The 20,469-nt window shown below is 43.7% G+C and overlaps 1 protein-coding gene across 1 annotated transcript; it reads left to right on the top strand.

Moving 5' to 3' along the window:
• The first annotated feature begins 472 nt into the window (after positions 1 to 472).
• On the top strand, positions 473 to 15,064 carry chst14 (carbohydrate (N-acetylgalactosamine 4-0) sulfotransferase 14). Its single transcript, XM_060830682.1, has 2 exons — positions 473 to 772; positions 13,335 to 15,064. The coding sequence occupies exons 1-2, from the start codon at positions 500 to 502 to the stop codon at positions 14,151 to 14,153; spliced, it is 1,092 nt and encodes a 363-aa protein (XP_060686665.1). The 5' UTR covers positions 473 to 499; the 3' UTR covers positions 14,154 to 15,064.
• Positions 15,065 to 20,469: the final 5,405 nt, after the last annotated feature.

The following is a 20,469-nucleotide window of genomic DNA, read 5'->3' on the forward strand; positions in this document are numbered from 1 at the left end:
GCATGTTTCTAAGTTAGCCAATCTTCTATCTACACCAAGATGTCATACTCTTTTGGTGGATCAATGTTTCATGCTGCATATTATCAAGCGCCTGTTTGAAATCTGAATGCATTGAATCTACGACGATTCCTTTATGAACCCTGCTGTTGAATATTCAATGGGCTACAATTTTTGCAGAATGTAGGTAATATGATCAGATCTCCAAGAATGGTTTCAACCAGAATTAGCGAGACCAAGAAACTCTGCATCTGTAACTCTGCAACCTGGACACGGGAGACTTGGTCTCCCCAGGCGCGGACGAATTCTGGCACATGCGCAGTGGGTGTGCTTGATGGGTCAGCAAGAAAACTACAAATCCCAGCGTGCCGAGCGGGCGGCGCTGCGCATGTGTGTTGTGGCCGGAGGTTGGGTTGGAGCCGGGGGATTGGGGGCGGTCCGTACCGGGCGTTGGGGGGGGGGCGGGGCCACGGGAACGGCCGGTGCGAGCGGAGCCGGTGCCATGGGCGGCCTGTCGCTGGCTCGGGCCGTTCGGAGAGCGGTGCTGCTGCCGACTATGTTGACGTTCGGTGTGATCGTGGCGTCGGGCGGGCTGCTGCTGATGATCCAGAAGGGTATGCTGGCCGAGGTGGACACTCTGAGCGGCCGCTCGTACGGAGCCCGGGGCCCGGCCGGTGGCGGCGGCGGCGGCGGGGGGCCTGGGGGGCGGCGAGGAGCACAAGCTGCTGCTGGCATCGGGGACAAGTGGAAATGGGACGAGGACCCCGAGTACCAGGTGAGAACGGCGTCGGCCCTTAATGCTAACCACTGGTTATACTAGTTATACTAGTTAAGCCACTGCTACTGGTTTTAGATTCCCTACAGTGTGGAAACAGGCTCTTCGGCCCAACCAGTCCACACTGTCCCTCCGAAGAGTAACCCACCCAGAGCCATTTCCCCCCTGTCTAATGCACCTCACACTGTGGACAGTTTAGCATGGCCAGTTCACCTGAGCTGCACATCTTTGTGACTGTGGGAGTAACGCTGACAGGTTGTATTGTCACCAGGCAAGAGTCAGTATCAGATCAGTAGAGCTCCGCCACAACGTAGCCCGCTACAAAGCAGAAACAATGTTGACACGTGAATGAGTAATGAAAGGAATTTGTTTTTGTGTGTGGTTTGTTCATGCAATTTGGTGTCACTGGCTGGGTGATACTTACTGCCCCTAGGAGAAAGTGAGGACTGCAGATGCTGGAGATCAGAGCTGAAAATGTATTGCTGGAAAAGCGCAGCAGGTCAGGCAGCACCCAAGGAGCAGGAGAGTCGATGTTTCGGGCATGAGCCCTGCTTCAGGAATCATTCTTGAAGAAGGGCTCATGTTCGAAACGTCGACTCTCCTGCTCTTCGGATGCTGCCTGACCTGCGCTTTTCCAGCAACACATTTTCAGCTCTGCCTTTAGTGCCCCTCCCTAGTTGCCCATTTGAAGTTGATGGTGAGCTCCCTTCTTGAACCACTGCATTCCATGTGTTGTAGGTAGATCCACATGGCAATAAGGAAGTAGATTCTAGGATTTTAACTCAATCATTTTGATGGAGCAGTGATATATTTATTAGTCAGCATAGTGAGTGACTGGAAGGAAAGCTAACAAATGGTGGTGGTTGCATGTCTTTACAGCCCTTGACCTTCTATATGGTAGACATCATGTGTTTGGAACGTGTTCTTCAAGGAGTGTAGGTGATTTTCTGCAGTGCATTTTATTAGCTGGTCAGCATCAGTAGTAGAGAGAGTGAACGTTTGTTTCCAATCAAGTAGGATATTTTGTCCTGGATGATATTGAGCTTCTTGATTATTGTTCAAGTGTCAATAATCCAGTCAAATGAAAAGGGTTGAACCATTATTGACTTATACCTGTCTCATACCTTATCAGTGGTGGACTGGTTGAATGGTTTGGTTTATTGTCATGTGTACTGAAGTACAGTAGTGCCTCGACATACGAACGACCCCGTTCGCGAACAAATCAGTTTACGAACAGGATTGTATGTGAAATTTTGCTTCAGCGTACGTACGAAATTCAAGGTACGAGCGAAGGTACGAAAGCAAAAAGCCTGTGTGCGACCGTGTGGTTCCATTGTTCTGCTTTGCTACGCGTGCTTTGAACACAAAAGCTCTGTTCAATGTGATGTCCCACTTTCGGAAAATTCTGCAACAAAGAAAAAAACAAGTTTCTCTGGATTGTTTTCTTGTGGCATCACCAAGCTCCAAGAGACAAAAAAGAGAAAAGATTCCAGAAATATCCGAACAATGGGAAAAATTGATTCAGTTCGCAAACTTTTCGGTTTGCGAACCGGGTCCCGGAACAGATTAAGTTCGTAAATCGAGGCGCTACTGTACTGTGAAAAGCTTGCTTGCGTGCTGTACAGGCAAATCAGAGTAAGCAAGGTTGTACAGATTATTGGGTGGAAAAAAATTGGACAGAGTCAGGCAGATAGTTTACACCACATTGGATGTGCGTGAGGCAAGATCAGCATTAACAAGATAAACATTATTTGAAGTTAGAAAGTCCATTCACCAGTCTAATAACGGTAGGGAAAAAGCTGTTATTGGACCAGGTGGTGCGTGTGTTCAAGCTTCTGTATCTTCTGCCTAACAGAAGAGGTTAGAGGAGAGCGTTACCGGGATGGGAGGGGTGTTTGATGTTGGCAGCCTTTCCACGGCAATGACAGGCGTGAATGGAGTCCATGGTTGGAAGGTTAGATTCCATGATGATTTGGGTTGTGCACACAACCGTCTGCAGTTTCTTACATTACTGGGCAGAGCAGTTGCCGTACCAGGCTGTCATACTCTTGGACAGTCTGCTTTTTGTGGTGCATCTGTAAAATTTGGTGAAGGTCCTTGTGGACATGCCAAAATTCCTGAGCTGCCTGAGAAAGAGGGGGTGTTGTTGTGCCGCCTTGTGTCTTCACTGATTGCAGTCTACTGGTCAGGAAGCTGAGGACCCGGTTGCAAAGGTGTCTTCGTTGTCTGCTCTGAACATGTTATGTCAGGAGGCAAATTGCAAGGGACTGAGGTAGGCTCGTAAACTAGAGTTGGTGTGGGCCATGACCCACGTCGTGAAGCACTTCATGATTATGGAGGTCAGAGCCACTAAGTAGTAGTCATTAAGGCACATTGCATGTGTTTTCTTTGGTACTGGGATGGTGGTGGTCTTCGTGAAGCAAGTGGAGACTTCGGCTTGGAGGGAGAGATTGAAGATGTCATTGAATACCTCCGCCAACTGACCTGCACAGGATCTAAGTCTTTGGCTGGGGACACCATCCAGGCCCGTCAGTTTCCTTGGGTTGACTCTCAGGAAGACGGATCTGATGGCTGCAACGGTGATGGAAGGAACAGGGGCATCCAGGGCTGTCAAAGCAGATGACACCACACTGCACAAACCAAACATAGAAACCATTGAGCACGTCAGGGTGAGGTGTGTCTTTGTCTGCTATTTTGTTCTGCTGCAGTTTGTATCTCATTGTTGTTTAGGCCTTGTCACAGGCAGTGGGAGGTCGTATGGGACTCTGACTTGGTTCGGTACTGCCTCTTGGCATCTCTGGCTTTGCAGAGGTCATATCTGGATTTTCCGTCTCGGTCTGTGTCATCTGACTCCAATGCCGCACACCTGGTCTTCAGTAGGGAGTGGATTTCCCAGTTCATCAAGGTTTCCGGTTGGAGAAAACCTGGGTTGACTTCTTTGGCACACTCTGCTCCAAGCATTTGCTAATGAATTTTGTCATGGTGATTGTGTACCTATCTAAGTTTTTTGCTGAGTATTTGAATACGGTTAAGTCCACTGATTCCATGCAGTCCTAGAGATGCTCTTCTGCAGACGATACGAAGATTGGTGGAGTTGTGGATAGTGAGGAGGGCTGTTGTCAGCTGCAAAGGGACTTAGATATGATGCAGAGCTGGGCTGAGGAGTGGCAGATGGAATTCAACCCTGTCAAGTGTGACATTGTCCATTTTGGAAGGACAAATAAGAATGTGGAATACAGGGTTAACGGTAGGGTTCTTAGTAAGGTGGAGGAGCAGAGGGATCTTGGGGTCTATGTTCATAGATCTTTGCAAGTTGCCACTCAGGTGGATAGAGCTTGTAAGAAGGTCTATGGTGTATTAGCGTTCATTAGCAGAGGGATTGAATTCAAGAGTCGTGAGGTGATGTTGCAGCTGTACAGGACCTTGGTAAGGCCACATTTGGAGTACTGTGTGCAGTTCTGGTCGCCTCATTTTAGGAAAGATGTGGAAGCTTTGGAGAGGGTGCAGAGGAGATTTACCAGGAAATTGCCTGGAATGGAGAATAGGTCGTATGAGGATAGGTTGAGAGTGCTAGGCCTTTTCTCATTGGAACGGAGAAGGATGAGGGGTGACTTGATAGAGGTTTGTAAGATGATCAGGGGAATAGATAGAGTAGACAGTCAGAGACTTTTTCCCTGGGTACAACAGAGAGTTACAAGGGGGCATAAATTTAAGGTGAAGGGTGGAAGGTATGGGGGTATGTCAGGAGTAGGATCTTTACCCAGAGAATGGTGGGGGCATGGAATGCGCTGCCTGTGGGAGTGGCAGAGTCAGAATCATTGGTGATCTTTAAGCGGCAATTGGATAGGTACATGGATAGGTGCTTAAGCTAGGACAAATGTTTGGCACAACATCGTGGGCCGAAGGGCCTGTTCTGTGCTGTATTGTTCTATGTTCTGCTGCCTTGGACTAGCATTATATTTCTTTCTGTGAAGGATCTTCCTGTTTCAACTTGTAAACTGGGAGAAGGAACATAGCATGGTGATCTGGTTTTCCAATTTGTAGACAGGAGTACTTGAATAATTTGGATTCAAGATGGCGTCAATACTGGGCAACCTGTTGTGAGCTCCCTACAGCAGATCTAACTCTACTATTTCTTCTAACCATTCTACACTTTTTAAAAACCTAAATTCTAAAACTGTAAATCTATTCTTGTAGCCACAGCGTTTAGTTGTTGGTCTAATGCAATTTCTGATTAATCTGACACTGGTATGAATGTCACTTGCCATTAATCAACTCAAGATTGAATATTGTCCATTTGGGCATGCACTTCAGTTTCTAAGGAGTTGAGATTGTTGCTGAACATTGTGCAATCATCAGCAAATATGTTCATTCTGTCCTTCTGATGGAAGAAGGGCCTTTAATGAAAGCTCAAGGTGGTTTGGGCCTAGAACCTCCCCTGAGAAACTCCTTCAATGATGTTCAATGGCTAGGATGATTAACCATTTCATCCTTTGTTGTATGACTCCACCCACAGGAGTTTTCTCGCTGATTTCCCATTGACTCCAATTTTGCTAGGGTTTCTTGATATGTATTCAGTTAAAGGCTGCCATGGAGTGAAGGGCAATCATCCTAATTTCCTCTCTTGAGTACTGCCCATTTGCCAGTGTTGGGATCAAGGATGCCAAGAGGTCAGGAGCTGAGTATTTTTGAGTAAGTGCTGCTTGATAGCACTGTTGATGACAGCTTCCATTAATTAACTTATCATTGAGAGTAGGCTGATGATGTGGCAATTGACTGTATTGCATTTGTCTTGTTGTTTGTGTACAGGACATACCGGGGCAAGTTTACATATTGTTGGACAACTGCCAGTGTTGTAACTGTACTGTAACAGCTTGGCTAAGGGCACAGCTAGCTCTGGAGCACGAGTCTTCTGTACTTTTGCTGAAATCTTGTCAGGGACTGTAGCCTTTTCTGTATCATTGCCTTCAGCTATTTCATGGTATCATGTGGAGTGTATCAAATTAACTGAAGGATGATGGGAGCCTCAATTGGAAGTGGTACAGAACGTACAATATCCTAGACACCTCCATCCTGGGTAAGGTATGATTTTCAGGTTGTTGCTTGACTAATGTGTGGATAGCCTTTGCAATTTTGGTACAAGCTACCAGATGTTTATAAGGAGGACTTTGCAGGATCAACAGGCCTGTATATATTGATGGTTATTTCCTGTGTTTTGTCTGTTCAGTTTAATCTGTTTCATCAGATTTTGTAACAGCTGTAAACAAGCGCTGGGCCATTAAGAGTCAGCCAGATTGCTTAATTGGCCAGATTAGATGATAGATTTCTTTCCCTAAAAGGACATTAACAATTTACTACAATTGTCAGTAGTTTTGTGGTCACCAAATTCCAGACTATGTAGCAATAGAATTTGAATTTGTGTCTCCAAAGCATTAACCTGGATCTCTGTGTCACAAGTCATAGAGATGTATGCCTTCGGTCCAACTCATCCATGCCAACCAGATATCCTAACCTAATCTAATTCCACTTGCCAGCACTTGGCCAATATCCCTCTTAACCCTGCCTATTCATATACCTATCCAGACATGAGCCCAGTGACAATATCACCAGACCACTGCTTGCCCTAACTGAAATCAAAGAACAAGGCATACGATGACTTAAGAAAACAAATAAGATGATGGCAGAATAACTATGGAAAATTAAGAAAGTGAAAAATCATTTAGCAATGTAAAGGGAACTTGCACAGACAATTCTTGAGTTACTAAGCTGAAAAGCACAAGAATAGTGAGGCCCTGTTAGTTGAAGGATTGATGTTGGCCAGTGTGCCATTACAACTCTCCTGCTCTTTCAAATAATGTCATGATTTATGTCTACCTAAAGGGACCTGTGAATGAATTCCCTCATCCTGATTTGGCAGCTTATGTGATGCTCAGAGAATGAATTTTCTGACTTGAACCCATCTGTTTTACTAATGTCCTTTTTAGGGGTGGGGAAATCTGTCATCCTCACATGGCCTGGCCTACATGTGACTCCAGACCTATACAAATATGGTTGACTCTCAACTGTTGCATTAGGAATGGGCAATAAATAGTGGCCTGGCCTGCGTCATCCATGTCTCATGGATGAATGTCCTCCATGGATATGATTACTTACTTGCAGGAGAGTGGGGGAGGGGAGATGGGCATCTGCCTCATCAGCCTGGATCAGGAGAAGGCCTTTCACAGGATATCACACTCCTGCATGAGTGACATACTCTCCAAATGGGCTTTGGGGAGAGAATCTGAATTGTATCTGACTGCTCTACACCAACATTGTTAGTGAATCTACAGTTGGGAATCGAAGTTTCCCAATCAGGTCTGGAGTCGGACAAGACTGCCCTCTTTCTCACCTGCCTTGTTTGTGTATTGAATAGAGTCTGTCGCTGAGTTCATCAAGAAGGATAAAGGTCTGAAAGGGGTGTCTATTCCACACAGTGGAGGCTTGTGTGTGGATAACATCACCGTTTTCTGCTCAGATATACTGTCAGTGCACAGACTTATGAGCATTTGTGACCAGTTCAACCTGGCATTGGGAGCCAAAGTAAGAGCGAGGCCATGTTCTTTGGGAGCTGCGCTAACCCATCCTTTATCCCCATCACGGTCCAGACAAGTTATCCAAAGGTGCTGGGAATATGGTTCAAAGGGGCTGGGGCACACACAAGAACTCAGAAGAAGCATATTGACAAGGTGCGACAGACACTGGGCAGATGGAGCACCACTGTCTCTCCATTGCAGAGCAACGTATGGTAATCAGATGTGAGGTACTCTGTTGTTGTACACGGTGCAAGTCTGGCCCATTCCCAGAACCTGTGCCTTTGTAGTCACCTGAGTTGTCTTCCAGTTCATCTGGAGGTCAAACATGTACCTAATTCTGCCCTCTTCCTGATGGCCACCTTTGATGTAGGCACAGCTTGATGCAGCCATGCCATGTATCGAGGTTCTACTTGTTGCCACTGTTACGATAAATGGCCTTGTTACCGCGGACCGCTCCAAGTCGTTGGACCTTTCTGTATCACCTGTCCTTCATGGAAAAATTTGTAAAACAAAATGGACCTTTGATCACAAGTCCATTAGGAAGTGGTCAGCACATAGTGTCCTTGACCCCTTGCAGGGAAAAGGAGATTCTGCTCTCTCTTAGACGCAGACTGTCAAAGTTATTTCTGGCGATGAGGCATTCTTCCAGTTTTCCAGCAAACACAAGACATAGCTTGGCTGATGGTGTGAAGGATTTGTCAAATCCTTTATGTATGCCCAGACTCTCTGTGCCACCACATGCTGTCCTTGAAGTAACTGCAGGGGAAAGACACCGTCACACACCACCTTCTGGAATGTATCTTTGCAAAGGTCTGGAGAGAGTTGCAGTGGTTTTTGTAGAGGTTTTCCCCAAGCAACTCAGTGATGAAGGAATCTGTGCTCTCTGGTCTATTCCCCAGAACGTACCAAGACAAACCTTGACCCTGCCTGGAAGACTGTCATCTGGGTGAAAGAAACTTTTCAGTCTGCCAAAACCTGTTGGTCTTCCAGTGTAAAGAGTTGACCTTGAACAAGTGTTGCAGACATTTAAAATGCTTTAAGATGAATCCCCGGGACCTAAAAGTATATCCCAGGACTTTTTTGGAGGCTAGAGAGGAATTTGTATGGCCCCTAGCAGAGATATTTGTATAAGTGACAGCCATGGGTGAAGTGAGGGATGGCAGTGCAGAGAGGGCAATGTTCCTCTTGCAACATGTATGAGGTGAGGGAAGCCATTAGCGTCCCTGCTGAGTACACTTGCAAGAAGTGCACCCATCTCCAGCTCCTCCAAACCCGTGTTAGGGAACTGGAGCTGGAGTTGGATGAACTGCGGATCATTCGGGAGGCAGAGGAGGTCATAGATCGGAGCTTTAGGCAAGTAGTTACTCCGAAAGTTCAAGATAGATGGGTGACAGTGAGGGGGAGTGGGAGGAGGAAGCCAGTGCAGGGACCCCCTGCGGTCATTCCCCTCAAGAACAAGTATACCGTTTTGGATACTTGTGGGGGGGATGACTTACCAGGGGCAAGCAACGAGGTTCAGGCCTCTGGCACGGAGCCTGGCCCCGTTGCTCAGAAGGGTAGGGTGGAGAAAGGTAGAGCAATAGTTCTTGGGGACTCGATAGTGAGGGGTACAGACAGACGGTTTTGTGGGGGCGACAGGGACTCACGTTTGGTATGTTGCCTCCCAGGTGCAAGGGTACGTGATGTCGCTGATCGTGTTTTCCGGGTCCTTAAGGGGGAGGGGGAGCAGCCCCAGATCGTGGTCCACGTTGGCACCAACGATATAGGTAGGAAGAGAGGTGAGGATGTCAGACAGGCTTTCAGGGAGCTAGGTTGGAAGCTCAGAGTTAGAACAAACAGAGTTGTAGTCTCTGGTTTGTTACCCGTGCCACGTGATAGAGAGTCGAGGAATAGGGAGAGAGAGCAGTTAAATGCGTGGCTACAGGGATGGTGCAGGAGGGAGGGATTCCGGTTTCTGGACAACTGGGGTCCTTTCTGGGGAAGGTGGGACCTCTATAAAAAGGATGGGCTACACCTGAACCTGAGGGGCACCAGTAACCTTGGGGGGAGGTTTGCTAGTGCTCTTTGGGAGGGTTTAAACTAACTCCGTGGGGGCATGGGAACCAGGACTGTAGCTTTAGGGTACAGGACCTTGAGTGTAGGGAGGTTAGGAATAATGCAGTGATCTCTAAGGAGGGTGCCTGTAACCAGAAGGGTGGATTGAAGTGTGTATACTTCAATGCCAGAAGTATAAGGAATAAGGTAGGTGAACTTGCAGCGTGGGTTGGTACCTGGGACTTCGATGTTGTGGCCATTACAGAGACGTGGGTAGAACAGGGACAAGAATGGCTGTTGCACGTTCCAGGGTTCAAATGTTTTAGTAGGATCAGACATGGGGGTAAAAAAGGGGGAGGCGTGGCATTACTTGTCAAAGATAGTATCACAGCAGTGGAATGGACGATGGAAGAGGACTTGCCATCTGAGGTAGTTTGGGCTGAGGTTAGAAATAGGAAAGGTGAGGTCACCCTGTTAGGTGTTTTCTACAGGCCTCCTAATAGTCCTAGAGAAGTAGAGGATAATATTGCGAGGATGATTCAGGAAAAGAGTGAAGGTAGCAGGGTGGTTGTTATGGAGGACTTTAACTTCCCAAATATTGACTGGGAGAGCTATAGCTCGAGTTCATTAGATGGGTCGGTGTTTGTACAATGTGTGCAGGAGGGTTTCCTGACACAATATGTCGACAGGCCAACAAGAGGGGAGGCTATATTGGATTTGGTTCTAGGTAATGAACCAGGCCAGGTGTTAGACTTGGAGGTAGGTGAGCACTTCGGGGACAGTGACCACAACTCGGTGACTTTTACTTTAGTGATGGAGAGGGATAATCGTGCGCCGCAGGGCAAGAGTTATAGCTGGGGGCAGGGAAATTATGATGCAGTGAGGCATGACTTAGGATGTGTGGATTTGAAAAACAGGCTTCAAGAGAAGAACACTAATGAGATGTGGGGATTGTTCAAGGAGCAGCTACTGCGTGTCCTTGATAGGTATGTACCAGTCAGGCATGGTGTAAAGGGCCTTGTGAGGCAGCCGTGGTTTAGTAAGGAATTGGAGTCCCTTGTGAAAGGGAAGAAGGCGGCATATGTAAAGATGAGGCGTGAAGGTTCAGTAGGGGCGATTGAGAGTTATAAGGTAGCCAGGAAGGAGCTAAAGAGGGAGCTAAGAGAAGCGAGAAGGGGACATGAAAAGTCTTTAGCTGGTAGGATTAGGGAAAACCCAAAGGCATTCTATAGGTATGTCAAGAATAAAAGGATGACTAGGGTAGGTATCGGTCCAGTCAAGGATAGTAGTGGGAAGTTGTGTGTGGAGGCGGAGGAGATTGGAGAGACATTAAATCAGTACTTTTCATCAGTATTCACTCAGGAACAGGACACTGTTGCTGATGTGAATATGGAATCACAAATAATTAGAATGGATGCCCTGGAAATATGCAGGGAAGAGGTTTTGGGAATATTGGAAAGGATGAATATAGATAAGTCTCCTGGGCCTGATGGCATTTACCCCAGGATCCTATGGGAAGCTAGGGAGGAGATAGCAGAGCCATTGGCCTGGATTTTTATGTCGTCATTGTCAACGGGAATAGTACCAGAGGACTGGAGGATAGCGAATGTGGTCCCATTGTTCAAGAAAGGGAGTAGAGATAGCCCTAGTAACTATAGGCCAGTGAGTCTGACTTCAGTGGTGGGCAAAGTCTTAGAGAGAATGGTAAGGGATAAGATTTATGAACATCTGGGTAGGAATAACGTGATCAGGGATAGCCAGCATGGTTTTGTGAAGGGCAGGTCGTGCCTCACAAACCTTATTGAGTTCTTTGAGAAGGTGACTAAGGAAGTGGACGAGGGTAAAGCAGTAGATGTTGTGTATATGGATTTTAGTAAGGCGTTCGATAAGGTTCCCCATGGTAGGCTAATGCTAAAACTACGGAGGTATGGCATTGAGGATACATTAGAGGTTTGGATTAGGAATTGGCTGGCTGGAAGGAGACAGAGGGTAGTAGTTGATGGATTATGTTCATCTTGGAGCGCAGTTACTAGCGGTGTACCACAAGGATCTGTTTTGGGACCATTGCTTTTTGTTATCTTTATAAATGATCTAGAGGAAGGACTTGAAAGCTGGGTAAGCAAGTTTGCGGATGACACAAAAGTCGGTGGAGTTGTGGATAGTGAGGAAGGAAGTGGTAGGTTACAGCGGGATATAGATAAGCTGCAGAGCTGGGCGGAAATGTGGCAAATGGAATTCAATGTAGCTAAGTGCGAAGTCGTTCACTTTGGTAGGAATAACAAGATGATGGATTACTGGGCTAATGGTAGGCTACTTGGTAGTGTGGATGAGCAGAGGGATCTTGGTGTCCATGTACACAGATCTCTGAAAGTTGCCACCCAGGTAAATAGTGCTGTGAGGAAGGCATATGGTGTACTGGGCTTTATTGGCAGAGGAATTGAGTTCCGGAGTCCTGAGGTCATGTTGCAGTTGTATAAGACTCTGGTGAGGCCTCATCTGGAGTATTGTGTGCAGTTTTGGTCGCCATACTATAGGAAGGATGTGGAAGCTTTAGAACGAGTGCAGAGGAGGTTTACCAGGATGTTGCCTGGAATGGTAGGAAAATCTTATGAGGAAAGGCTGAGGCACTTGGGGCTGTTCTCATTGGAGAAGAGAAAGTTTAGGGGAGATCTGATAGAAGTGTATAAGATGATTAGGGGTTTAGATAGGGTAGATACTAAGAACCTTTTACCGCTAATGGAGTCAGGTGTTACTAGGGGACATAGCTTTAAATTAAGGGGTGGTAGGTATAGGACAGATGTTAGAGGTAGATTCTTCACACAGCGGGTTGTGAGTTCATGGAATGCCCTGCCCGTATCAGTGGTGAACTCTCCTTCTTTATGGTCATTTAAGCGGGCATTGGATAGGCATTTGGAAGTTATTGGGCTAGTATAGGTTAGGTAGGATTCGGTCGGCGCAACATCGAGGGCCGAAGGGCCTGTACTGCGCTGTATCCTTCTATGTTCTATGTTCTATCTGCCATTCCTCAGCTCATTGGCCCATCTGGTGCAGATCCTGTTGTAATCTGAGGTAACCTTCTTCGCTGTCCACTACACCTTCAATTTTGGTGTCATCTGCAAACTTACTAACTATACCTCTTATGCTCACATCCAATCATTTATATAAATGAGGAAAAGTAGTGGACCCAACGCCGTTCCTTGTGGCACTCCACTGGTCACAGGCCTCCAGTCTGAAAACAACCCTGCACCACCATTCTGTCTTCTACCATTGAGCCAGTTCTGTATCCAAATGCTAATTCAACTGGACCAGTGAGCCGAAGAATGGCAGGTGGAGATTAATTTAGATCAATGCAGGGTGTTGCATTTTGGCCAATCAAACCAGGGCAGGATGTACAAATGAATTTTTTAAAAGTGAGATATGTACCCCTCAGCCAAGGTTGACCCCTTTACGAGGAGAAAGTGAGAACTGCAGATGCTGGAGCTCAGAGTCAAGAGTGTGGTGCTGGAAAAGCACAGCAGGTCAGGCAGCATCTGAGGAGCAGGAGAATCGATGCTTTGGGCATAAGCCCTTCATCAGGAATGAGGCTTGTCCATTCTTCCTTCCCAGCTATCTGCTCCATCCTCCTTTTCTTGACCTATCACCTTCACTCCCCACCTTCATCCACCTATCACACTCTCAGCTACCTTCCCACCCCCTTCCCATTTATCTCTCAGCTCGCCCCCCACCCCGGCCCACAAGCCTCATTCCTGATGAAGGGCTTATGCCCGAAACATCGATTCTTCTGTTCCTCAGATGCTGCCTTTCCAGCACCACACACTCGACTCGGACTCCTTAAATAGTTGAAGGGGAGCAAGATTTTCATACTTTAGTACTTTTGTTTTAGCATTTGTCTGGAAACGTTACTGATGTTGCTCTATCTTCCTAATTACTTTCATGTTTTCCACGTCTTTTTGCAGATTATTCAAGATATTCGGAATAGGACCATTCAGAATGTATGCAAACCTAAAACGATGCCACATAATATTTTCGATTTGACATCACCTCAGCGACGGAATTTACTAAAACACATCCTGGTCAATGATAAATACAGGTTCTTGTATTGTTATGTACCCAAAGTTGCATGTTCTAACTGGAAACGTGTTATTAAAGTTCTGAGTGGTGTGCTGGATAATGTCCATGTCCAGATAAAAATGGATCACAAAAATGACCTGGTCTTCCTTGGAGATTTAAAAAACAGTGAAATTAAATATAGATTGAAACATTATTATAAATTTTTGTTTGTTCGAGACCCAATGGAGCGATTGTTGTCAGCTTATAAAAACAAGTTTGGGGAAATTGAGGCATACCAGCGGAGATTTGGAATGGAGATAGTGAGAAGGTATAGAAAAAACGTGGGACAATCCAGGGGAGATGATGTTACTTTTACAGAATTTCTTCAGTACTTGGTGGATGAAGATGTAGAATCAATGAATGAACATTGGATGCCTGTTTACAATCTATGCCAGCCATGTGCTGTGACATATGACTACATTGGTTCTTATGAACGATTGCAAAGTGATGCGCACCATGTACTTCGAAGTATTGGAGCCCCACTTCATGTGGAATTTCCTCAAAGGCAAGCATGGTATAAACCCATCACTAAAGAGACCATACATTACTACCTGTGTAAAGTGCCACAAGAACTTCTCAATGAACTTTTGCCAAAGTATATTCTAGACTTTTCACTCTATGCTTACCCTCTCCCAAATGTTACAAGTGAATATTGCAGACATTGAAGGGCCAAGATGTGTTGGTAGAAATCCTTCTCTATTTATATTCTAAATGGTAAATATGGAGTTGCTAGTATTACACCAAGGTTATAACATTATTTTTGTGTGATGTCATGATATACCTGTACAGCACTAGGATTGTTACCTTCCTAAAGGAATGGTGGTTCTTTGCCGCTAATCCCTCCCTCATCTTGAGTTTAGCCATCATCAGTTAGTTTTCAGAAGTGAACATTAAATTATTGTCCAAGACCAATATTATTGGCACTAAGCTTCAACTACATTTCCCTCTATTTTTTTCATCAGTAGAATATTCTGCAGTTTCTTGCCCACTTATTAATGATTACCATTGGAATAGTACCTATTATAATTTAGTGATGTTTATCATTCAATTCCATCTTGTGTCAAAGAAAATCTGAGCAGAAGAGCAACACAGTGAATCTTACTCGAGTGTAAACATATTTTTCCAGATTCAGATCTTTTGCTGTCTTTTAAATCTCATTTTCTTATTTAAGAAAAAGAGCAGGTCTCAAATCTTGAATCATTGATAATTCTCGAGCTTGGTTTTTAATTGTGCCACAGTAACAAAAGCCTTAACAATGCAATGGAGAATTTGACCATGTGTGTGCATTTGATTTGAGTCTTATTTTTGTAAATGTACACTCAGGCCCTGTGTTGCTTTTTGCTTATTCTCCCCACTATAATGAAGAGATTGAGTGGAGCAGAATATGCTTTTTTTAAATGGGCTTCTATAGGTTGGTGGTGTAAAATCAGTTGTATTTATATATTCCAAAAGCTGATATCAGTTGAGTGGAATACAAGGTATTGGGAGCAAGTTGGGCTGATAATAGTTCAGTTTTTTAAAAGGGTCTATTTTTTATGAAGATATTACAAATGAAATAAAATGTTACCACTTAAAATGAGTTTGTTTTCTTTTATTTGCTAAAAATGTGAGTTGCAATTTGTTACATATGTTTAATGCCTATTTTAAAATGTCTGTGTCGACAATGATTTGGTGTTGGTCTCCTCATTACAGACATTTCTTGTAATCCTTTCAGAATACCACCAAGAAAGTGGGGGTGTTCATTTTTACAATGACAATTGAAAAGTAGAGATGTTAACTTTAGGAATTTTGATTAGACCACAGTTGGAGTATTGTGAACAGTTAAAGAAAGAAAAGAACATGGAGGCAATGGGAAAAGGTGTCATAAGCTTTGTGTGTAAACACTGATCATTTTCAAAATGAGCCTTACTAAAGTAGCTGGACTGAAAAGGATTTTACTATGCCTTGGAATTTAAGTCAACAATTTAATGAGTGCTGTGGCTGATCCTGTACTTACAGAAAGTCAATAACTTTGCAGAAAAGACAAGCAAAGCTTTCAGGGAGAGGAGGTGAAACCTATAACTGTTAATTGCTGGATAACCTGAAAATAAAACTATGGAGTGGATCCATGTTTGTGGTTGCCTTAAGTCGGTGAAAACACAAAAGCAAGTGGTCAGTAAGGAAGATAGGTTAGATATAACAATAATCTCTTTTCTCAGCTTTCAAATTAAAGCTATGATTACTATGTAAACCATGAAAAGCAGAACTGTGGCTATTTCCCAAAAAACTCAGATCCAGCTTTGTTTCAATCTGAATTGAAGATCTTTTATCATTCTACCACTTTGAGCAATTTGGTTTCATCAAAAAAACCAAGTGGACTGTAAGAAATCGTCAAATTCTATCCTATCCTTTGTTTACAAATCCTCAATGATCAGTGTTTTTTTTTCTCTTAGCTCCTCCACTTGAAATAGAGAAATACTATGTATAAATGTCACACTGTACCAATTACAAAACATGTCAATCTGTAGCAATGTTATTGGATACGAAGGTCATAAGATATAGGGGCTGAATAAGGTCATTTGGCCCATAGTGAATGCTCAGCTATTCCATCATGGCTGAAATGTTTCTCAACCTCATACTCCTGTCTTCTCCCCATAACCTTTGATCCCCTTGACAATCAAGAACCTATCTATCTCTGTCTTAAAGACACTCAATAACTAGGCCTCCATAGCCTTCTGTGGCAATGAGTTTCATATTTTCACCACCCTCTGGCTGTAGAAATTCCTCCTCATCTCAGTTCTAAAAGGTTGTTGTTTCACTTTGTGGTTGTGACCTCAGGGTGTAGTCTTTCCAACTTGTAGAAACATCTTCTCCATGTCCACGCTATCCAGGTGTCTCAGTACTCTGTAAGTTTTGATGAGATCCACCCCTCATCCTTCTAAACTCCATGGAGTACAGATCCAGGGTCGTCAACTGCTCCTCATGATGAACCCTTCTGTCCTGGGATCATTCTTGTAAATTTTTGGACCTCCTTCAATGCCAGCACATTCTTCCTTAGATATGGGGCCCCAAACTGCTCACAAGATTCCAAATGCAGTATGACCAGAGTCTTATACAGCCTCAGCAATACATGTCTGCTCTTGTATTCTAGCCATCTCAAATGAATGCTAACATTACATTTTGTTTTTTAGCTGTCAACCGAACCTGCATGTTAGTCTTAAAGTCCTCACCTAGGACTCCTAAGTCCTTTGTGCTTCAGATTTCTGAAGCCTTTCCCCATTTAGAAAATAGTCCATGTCTCTGTTCTTCCTTCGAAAGGGCATAGCCTCACACTTTTCTACATTGTATTCCGTCTGCCACTCTTGCCCATTCTCTTAGCCTGACTAACTCCTTCTGTTGCCTCCCTGCTTCATTAACACTGCCTGTCCCTCCATCATTGTCTGCAAACTTAACAACAAAGCCCTGAATTCCTTTGTGCAGATTGTTAATCAACTAGGAGAAAGTGATGAAAGGCCTATGCCCATAACTTCGATTCTCCTGCTCCTCAGACGCTGTCTGACCGGCTGTGCTTTCCCAGCACCACACTCTCGACTGCAGGTTGTTAATGTATAACATGAATAATTATGGTCCACAACTCCATTAATCACCAGCTGTCATTATCAAAAAGACTTTATCCCTGCTCTCTGCCTTCTGCCAGTCAGCTATCCATGCCAGTATCTTGTCCCTAACACCATGGGATCTTATTTTGTAGCCTTCTGTGTGGCACCTTGTGAAAGACCTGGAAATCCACGGGTTCTCGATCAAACAAACGTGCTTCTTAACTCCTCAAATAATTTTAACATTTGTCATACCTCCCCTTGATGAACATGCTGCTCAACCCTATTTAACCATGCACTTGCAAGCATTCTGCAATCTCATCTTTAATGAAGGATTTTAAGGTTTGTGTAAAGATTTGTAGCTCCGGTGCCAGTTGCAGTTGTGAGTATGTTCATTGAGTGGGAAATTGGTTTGCAGACATTTCATCCCCTTTCTAGGTAACATCCTCAGTGCTTCCAGTTGCCAGTTCCAGTTATTCGTTGCAGTGATTAGTGTATTGGGTTTAGGTCTATGTGTTTAGTGATGGAGTCTGTGGATGAGTGCCATGCTTCTCGGAATTCTCTGGCTGTCCTCTGTTTTGCTTGTCCTATTATTGTTGTGTTGTCACCGTCGAACTTGTGGTCGTTGTTGCCTGTTTATATGGCTACTAGGGACAGCTGGTCATTGTGTTTAGTGGTTAGTTGGTGTTCATGAATGCAGATTGCTAGTTGTCTGCCTATTTGTCCTATAAAGTATTTCGTGTAGTAACTGGATAGAATCTTGTACACAAAGTTGTGTTGCACATAAGGAGAATTGGGTCTTTTGTTCTGGTGAGTTGTCTGAGTGTGGCTGTTGGTTTATGTGTTGTCATAAATCCAAGTGGTTGGAGGAGTCTGGCTTTGTCAGTTCTGAGATTTTTTTATGTAAGGTAGAGTGGTTAGTATGTGGGATGTCCTCATCACTTTGTTTGTCTGCCAGGTATCAACGAATGAAGTTGCAGGGTTATCCATTCTTGGCAAAAACTTTGTAGAGGTGGTGGTCTTCTTTTCACATGTCAGGACTGCTGCTGTATGTTGAAGTCCTATTGAACAGGATCCTAATGCAGCTTCTCCTGTGTTTGGGTGGTTGCTGTTATAATTCAGGATCTGGTCCATATGTGTGAACTCTAAAGTTAATAAAGGACTCTAAAGTCTTATCAACGACCAAGTTCAGGCTAACCAGCCTATAATTTCCCATCTTCTGCCTCCCTCCCTTCTTAAACAGGGGTGTTACATCAACCATTTTCCAATCCTCTGAGACCCTCCTTTACTCCAGTAATTACTGAAAGATCGCCACCAATGCCTCCACAATTTCTTCAGCTATGTCCTTCAGAAATCCAAGGTGTAGTCCATCTGGTCCAGGTGCTAGATTCACCTTTAGACCTTTCCACTTCCCCAGCATCTTATCCTTCATGATGGCCACTACACTTACTTCTGATCCCTGATTATTTTTATGTTCTGGTATGCTACTGGTGTACTCTACCATGAAGACTGAAGCAAAGTACCTATTCAGTTCCTCTGCCATTTATTTGTTCCCCATTACTACTTCTCCAGCCTCATTTTCTAGCAATCAAATGTCAACTATTGCCTCTCTCTTATCTTTTTTACACCTTTTAAAAAAAACTCTCACAATCTTTTTCCTAACCAGGAAGGCTGTTTAACGAGCAGTGAAACTTAAGCTCAATTATATAAATTTGATTCTCGACAATCATTAGTTCCATTATAGGACAAGAACTTAAACTCATATAGGTGTATATTAGACATGTTTTCATAAAGTAACAATGAATTTAAAATCTTCTTATGTACTTTTTAATTAGAACTTGCAAATGTAAGTGGCTGCAGACAATGTATTTAAGTAAAGAATAAAGCAAAATCATAGAATCCCTACAGCCAGTCAGCCCATCAAGTCAACACTGACCGTCTGAAAAGCATCGCATCCAGACTCACCCCGTTGCAGTAACCCTGCATTTCCCATGGTTAATCCACCAGCCTGCACTTCCCTGGACACTATAGATAATTTAATATGGCCAATCTGCCCTAACCTTTGGACTGTTGGAAAAAATCAGAGTATCTAAAAGAAACCCACACAGACATGGAGGAGAACATGATGGAATCGAACCTGGGCTCCTAATGCTGTGAGGCAGCAGTGCTAACCACGCCACCCCAAAATTTAAGAACAAATATGGCAAGATGTGTTCAAAATTAGATTGAGGCAAAAGATTGAGCAGAATATTTTTGTATTGTCAAGGTGAATTACACACAAAAATAAAGACCATTTAAATTGAATTAAAGAATATGCCAGCCAATCAAATGGTGACAGGCCCCCTTTAACATGTGGAAAAGTGCAAGATCTTGGGATGCACCATAACTTTAAGATGAAGTCGCTTATAATTCTAAAACTTAGGTCAGAAGTAGAAAAGGACTCTTGTGCTGCAATGGTGCCATCTCTAATTCTGAGCCAGAGGCCTGTTTTCAATTCTTACCTGCTTTAGAGGTGTGTACTAGTGTCTTTGAACAGGCTGATTAGAAAAGTATTTCCAAAATTGGGACATCAATTACAATGATAGTTTTACAGAATTTATTACATTTATTATAATATTTTTGATTTTTAATGGTGTTTGGAAGCTGCTGTAATTCCAACATTTTAAAAAAGGGACAGACACAAAAGATCAAGTTGGCTAAAGGTCAAATGAATTAGTACGTTTTTAAACAAGAACAAACATGTCCAAGTCATTCAGCTAACAATCCATATGACTTCACTCTTTTTGAACAAAGAAAACAGCTTCGCTAAATTCCAAACCCTTTTATTTCCAAATATCTTTGTTCCCCAAAATATCCTGTTTCTGCAGTCTAAGCTAAGAAACAGTTTGGATGTTTAAAGTTCCAATTAACAACATTCGGAGTCAATGCAAAGTCACAGGTCTGAGTTCATATCTGCATTAAGATAAATTTTTTTTAAAAGGAGGGCAATTGGAATTGCAATTTTGATCACATACTTCAATTTGAATTTCACTCAACATTTACTATGTTTTAGTTACTTCCTTAATCAGAATTCAGTGAAACTTAAGCCAGGGGTCTCTGTTGAAGGGACCTTTTCAAATAGCTAAATAAAAACTCAAGGAAAAGTGAATGTTCACACATACAAAGGAATTAATTTAAGACAAAATATTAAAATCTATTAACTCCAAAAAGTGCAGTTCACAGACCACGGGGGAGACAAGGCGATTCTTTGACTGTTCACTTCTGGAAGTATCGGTGACAAAACCAACAATGAAAATAACATTTTTCGAAGTGCACACTAACCCCTAAAGGACTGACTCTCACTCTCTCTCATATATATATATATATCTGAAACAAAAGCACAATTGTTTCTTCTTCATTGACATTC

The sequence above is a fragment of the Hemiscyllium ocellatum genome, chromosome 1 (genome assembly GCF_020745735.1).
Source record: "Hemiscyllium ocellatum isolate sHemOce1 chromosome 1, sHemOce1.pat.X.cur, whole genome shotgun sequence".
Classification (NCBI taxonomy): domain Eukaryota; kingdom Metazoa; phylum Chordata; class Chondrichthyes; order Orectolobiformes; family Hemiscylliidae; genus Hemiscyllium; species Hemiscyllium ocellatum.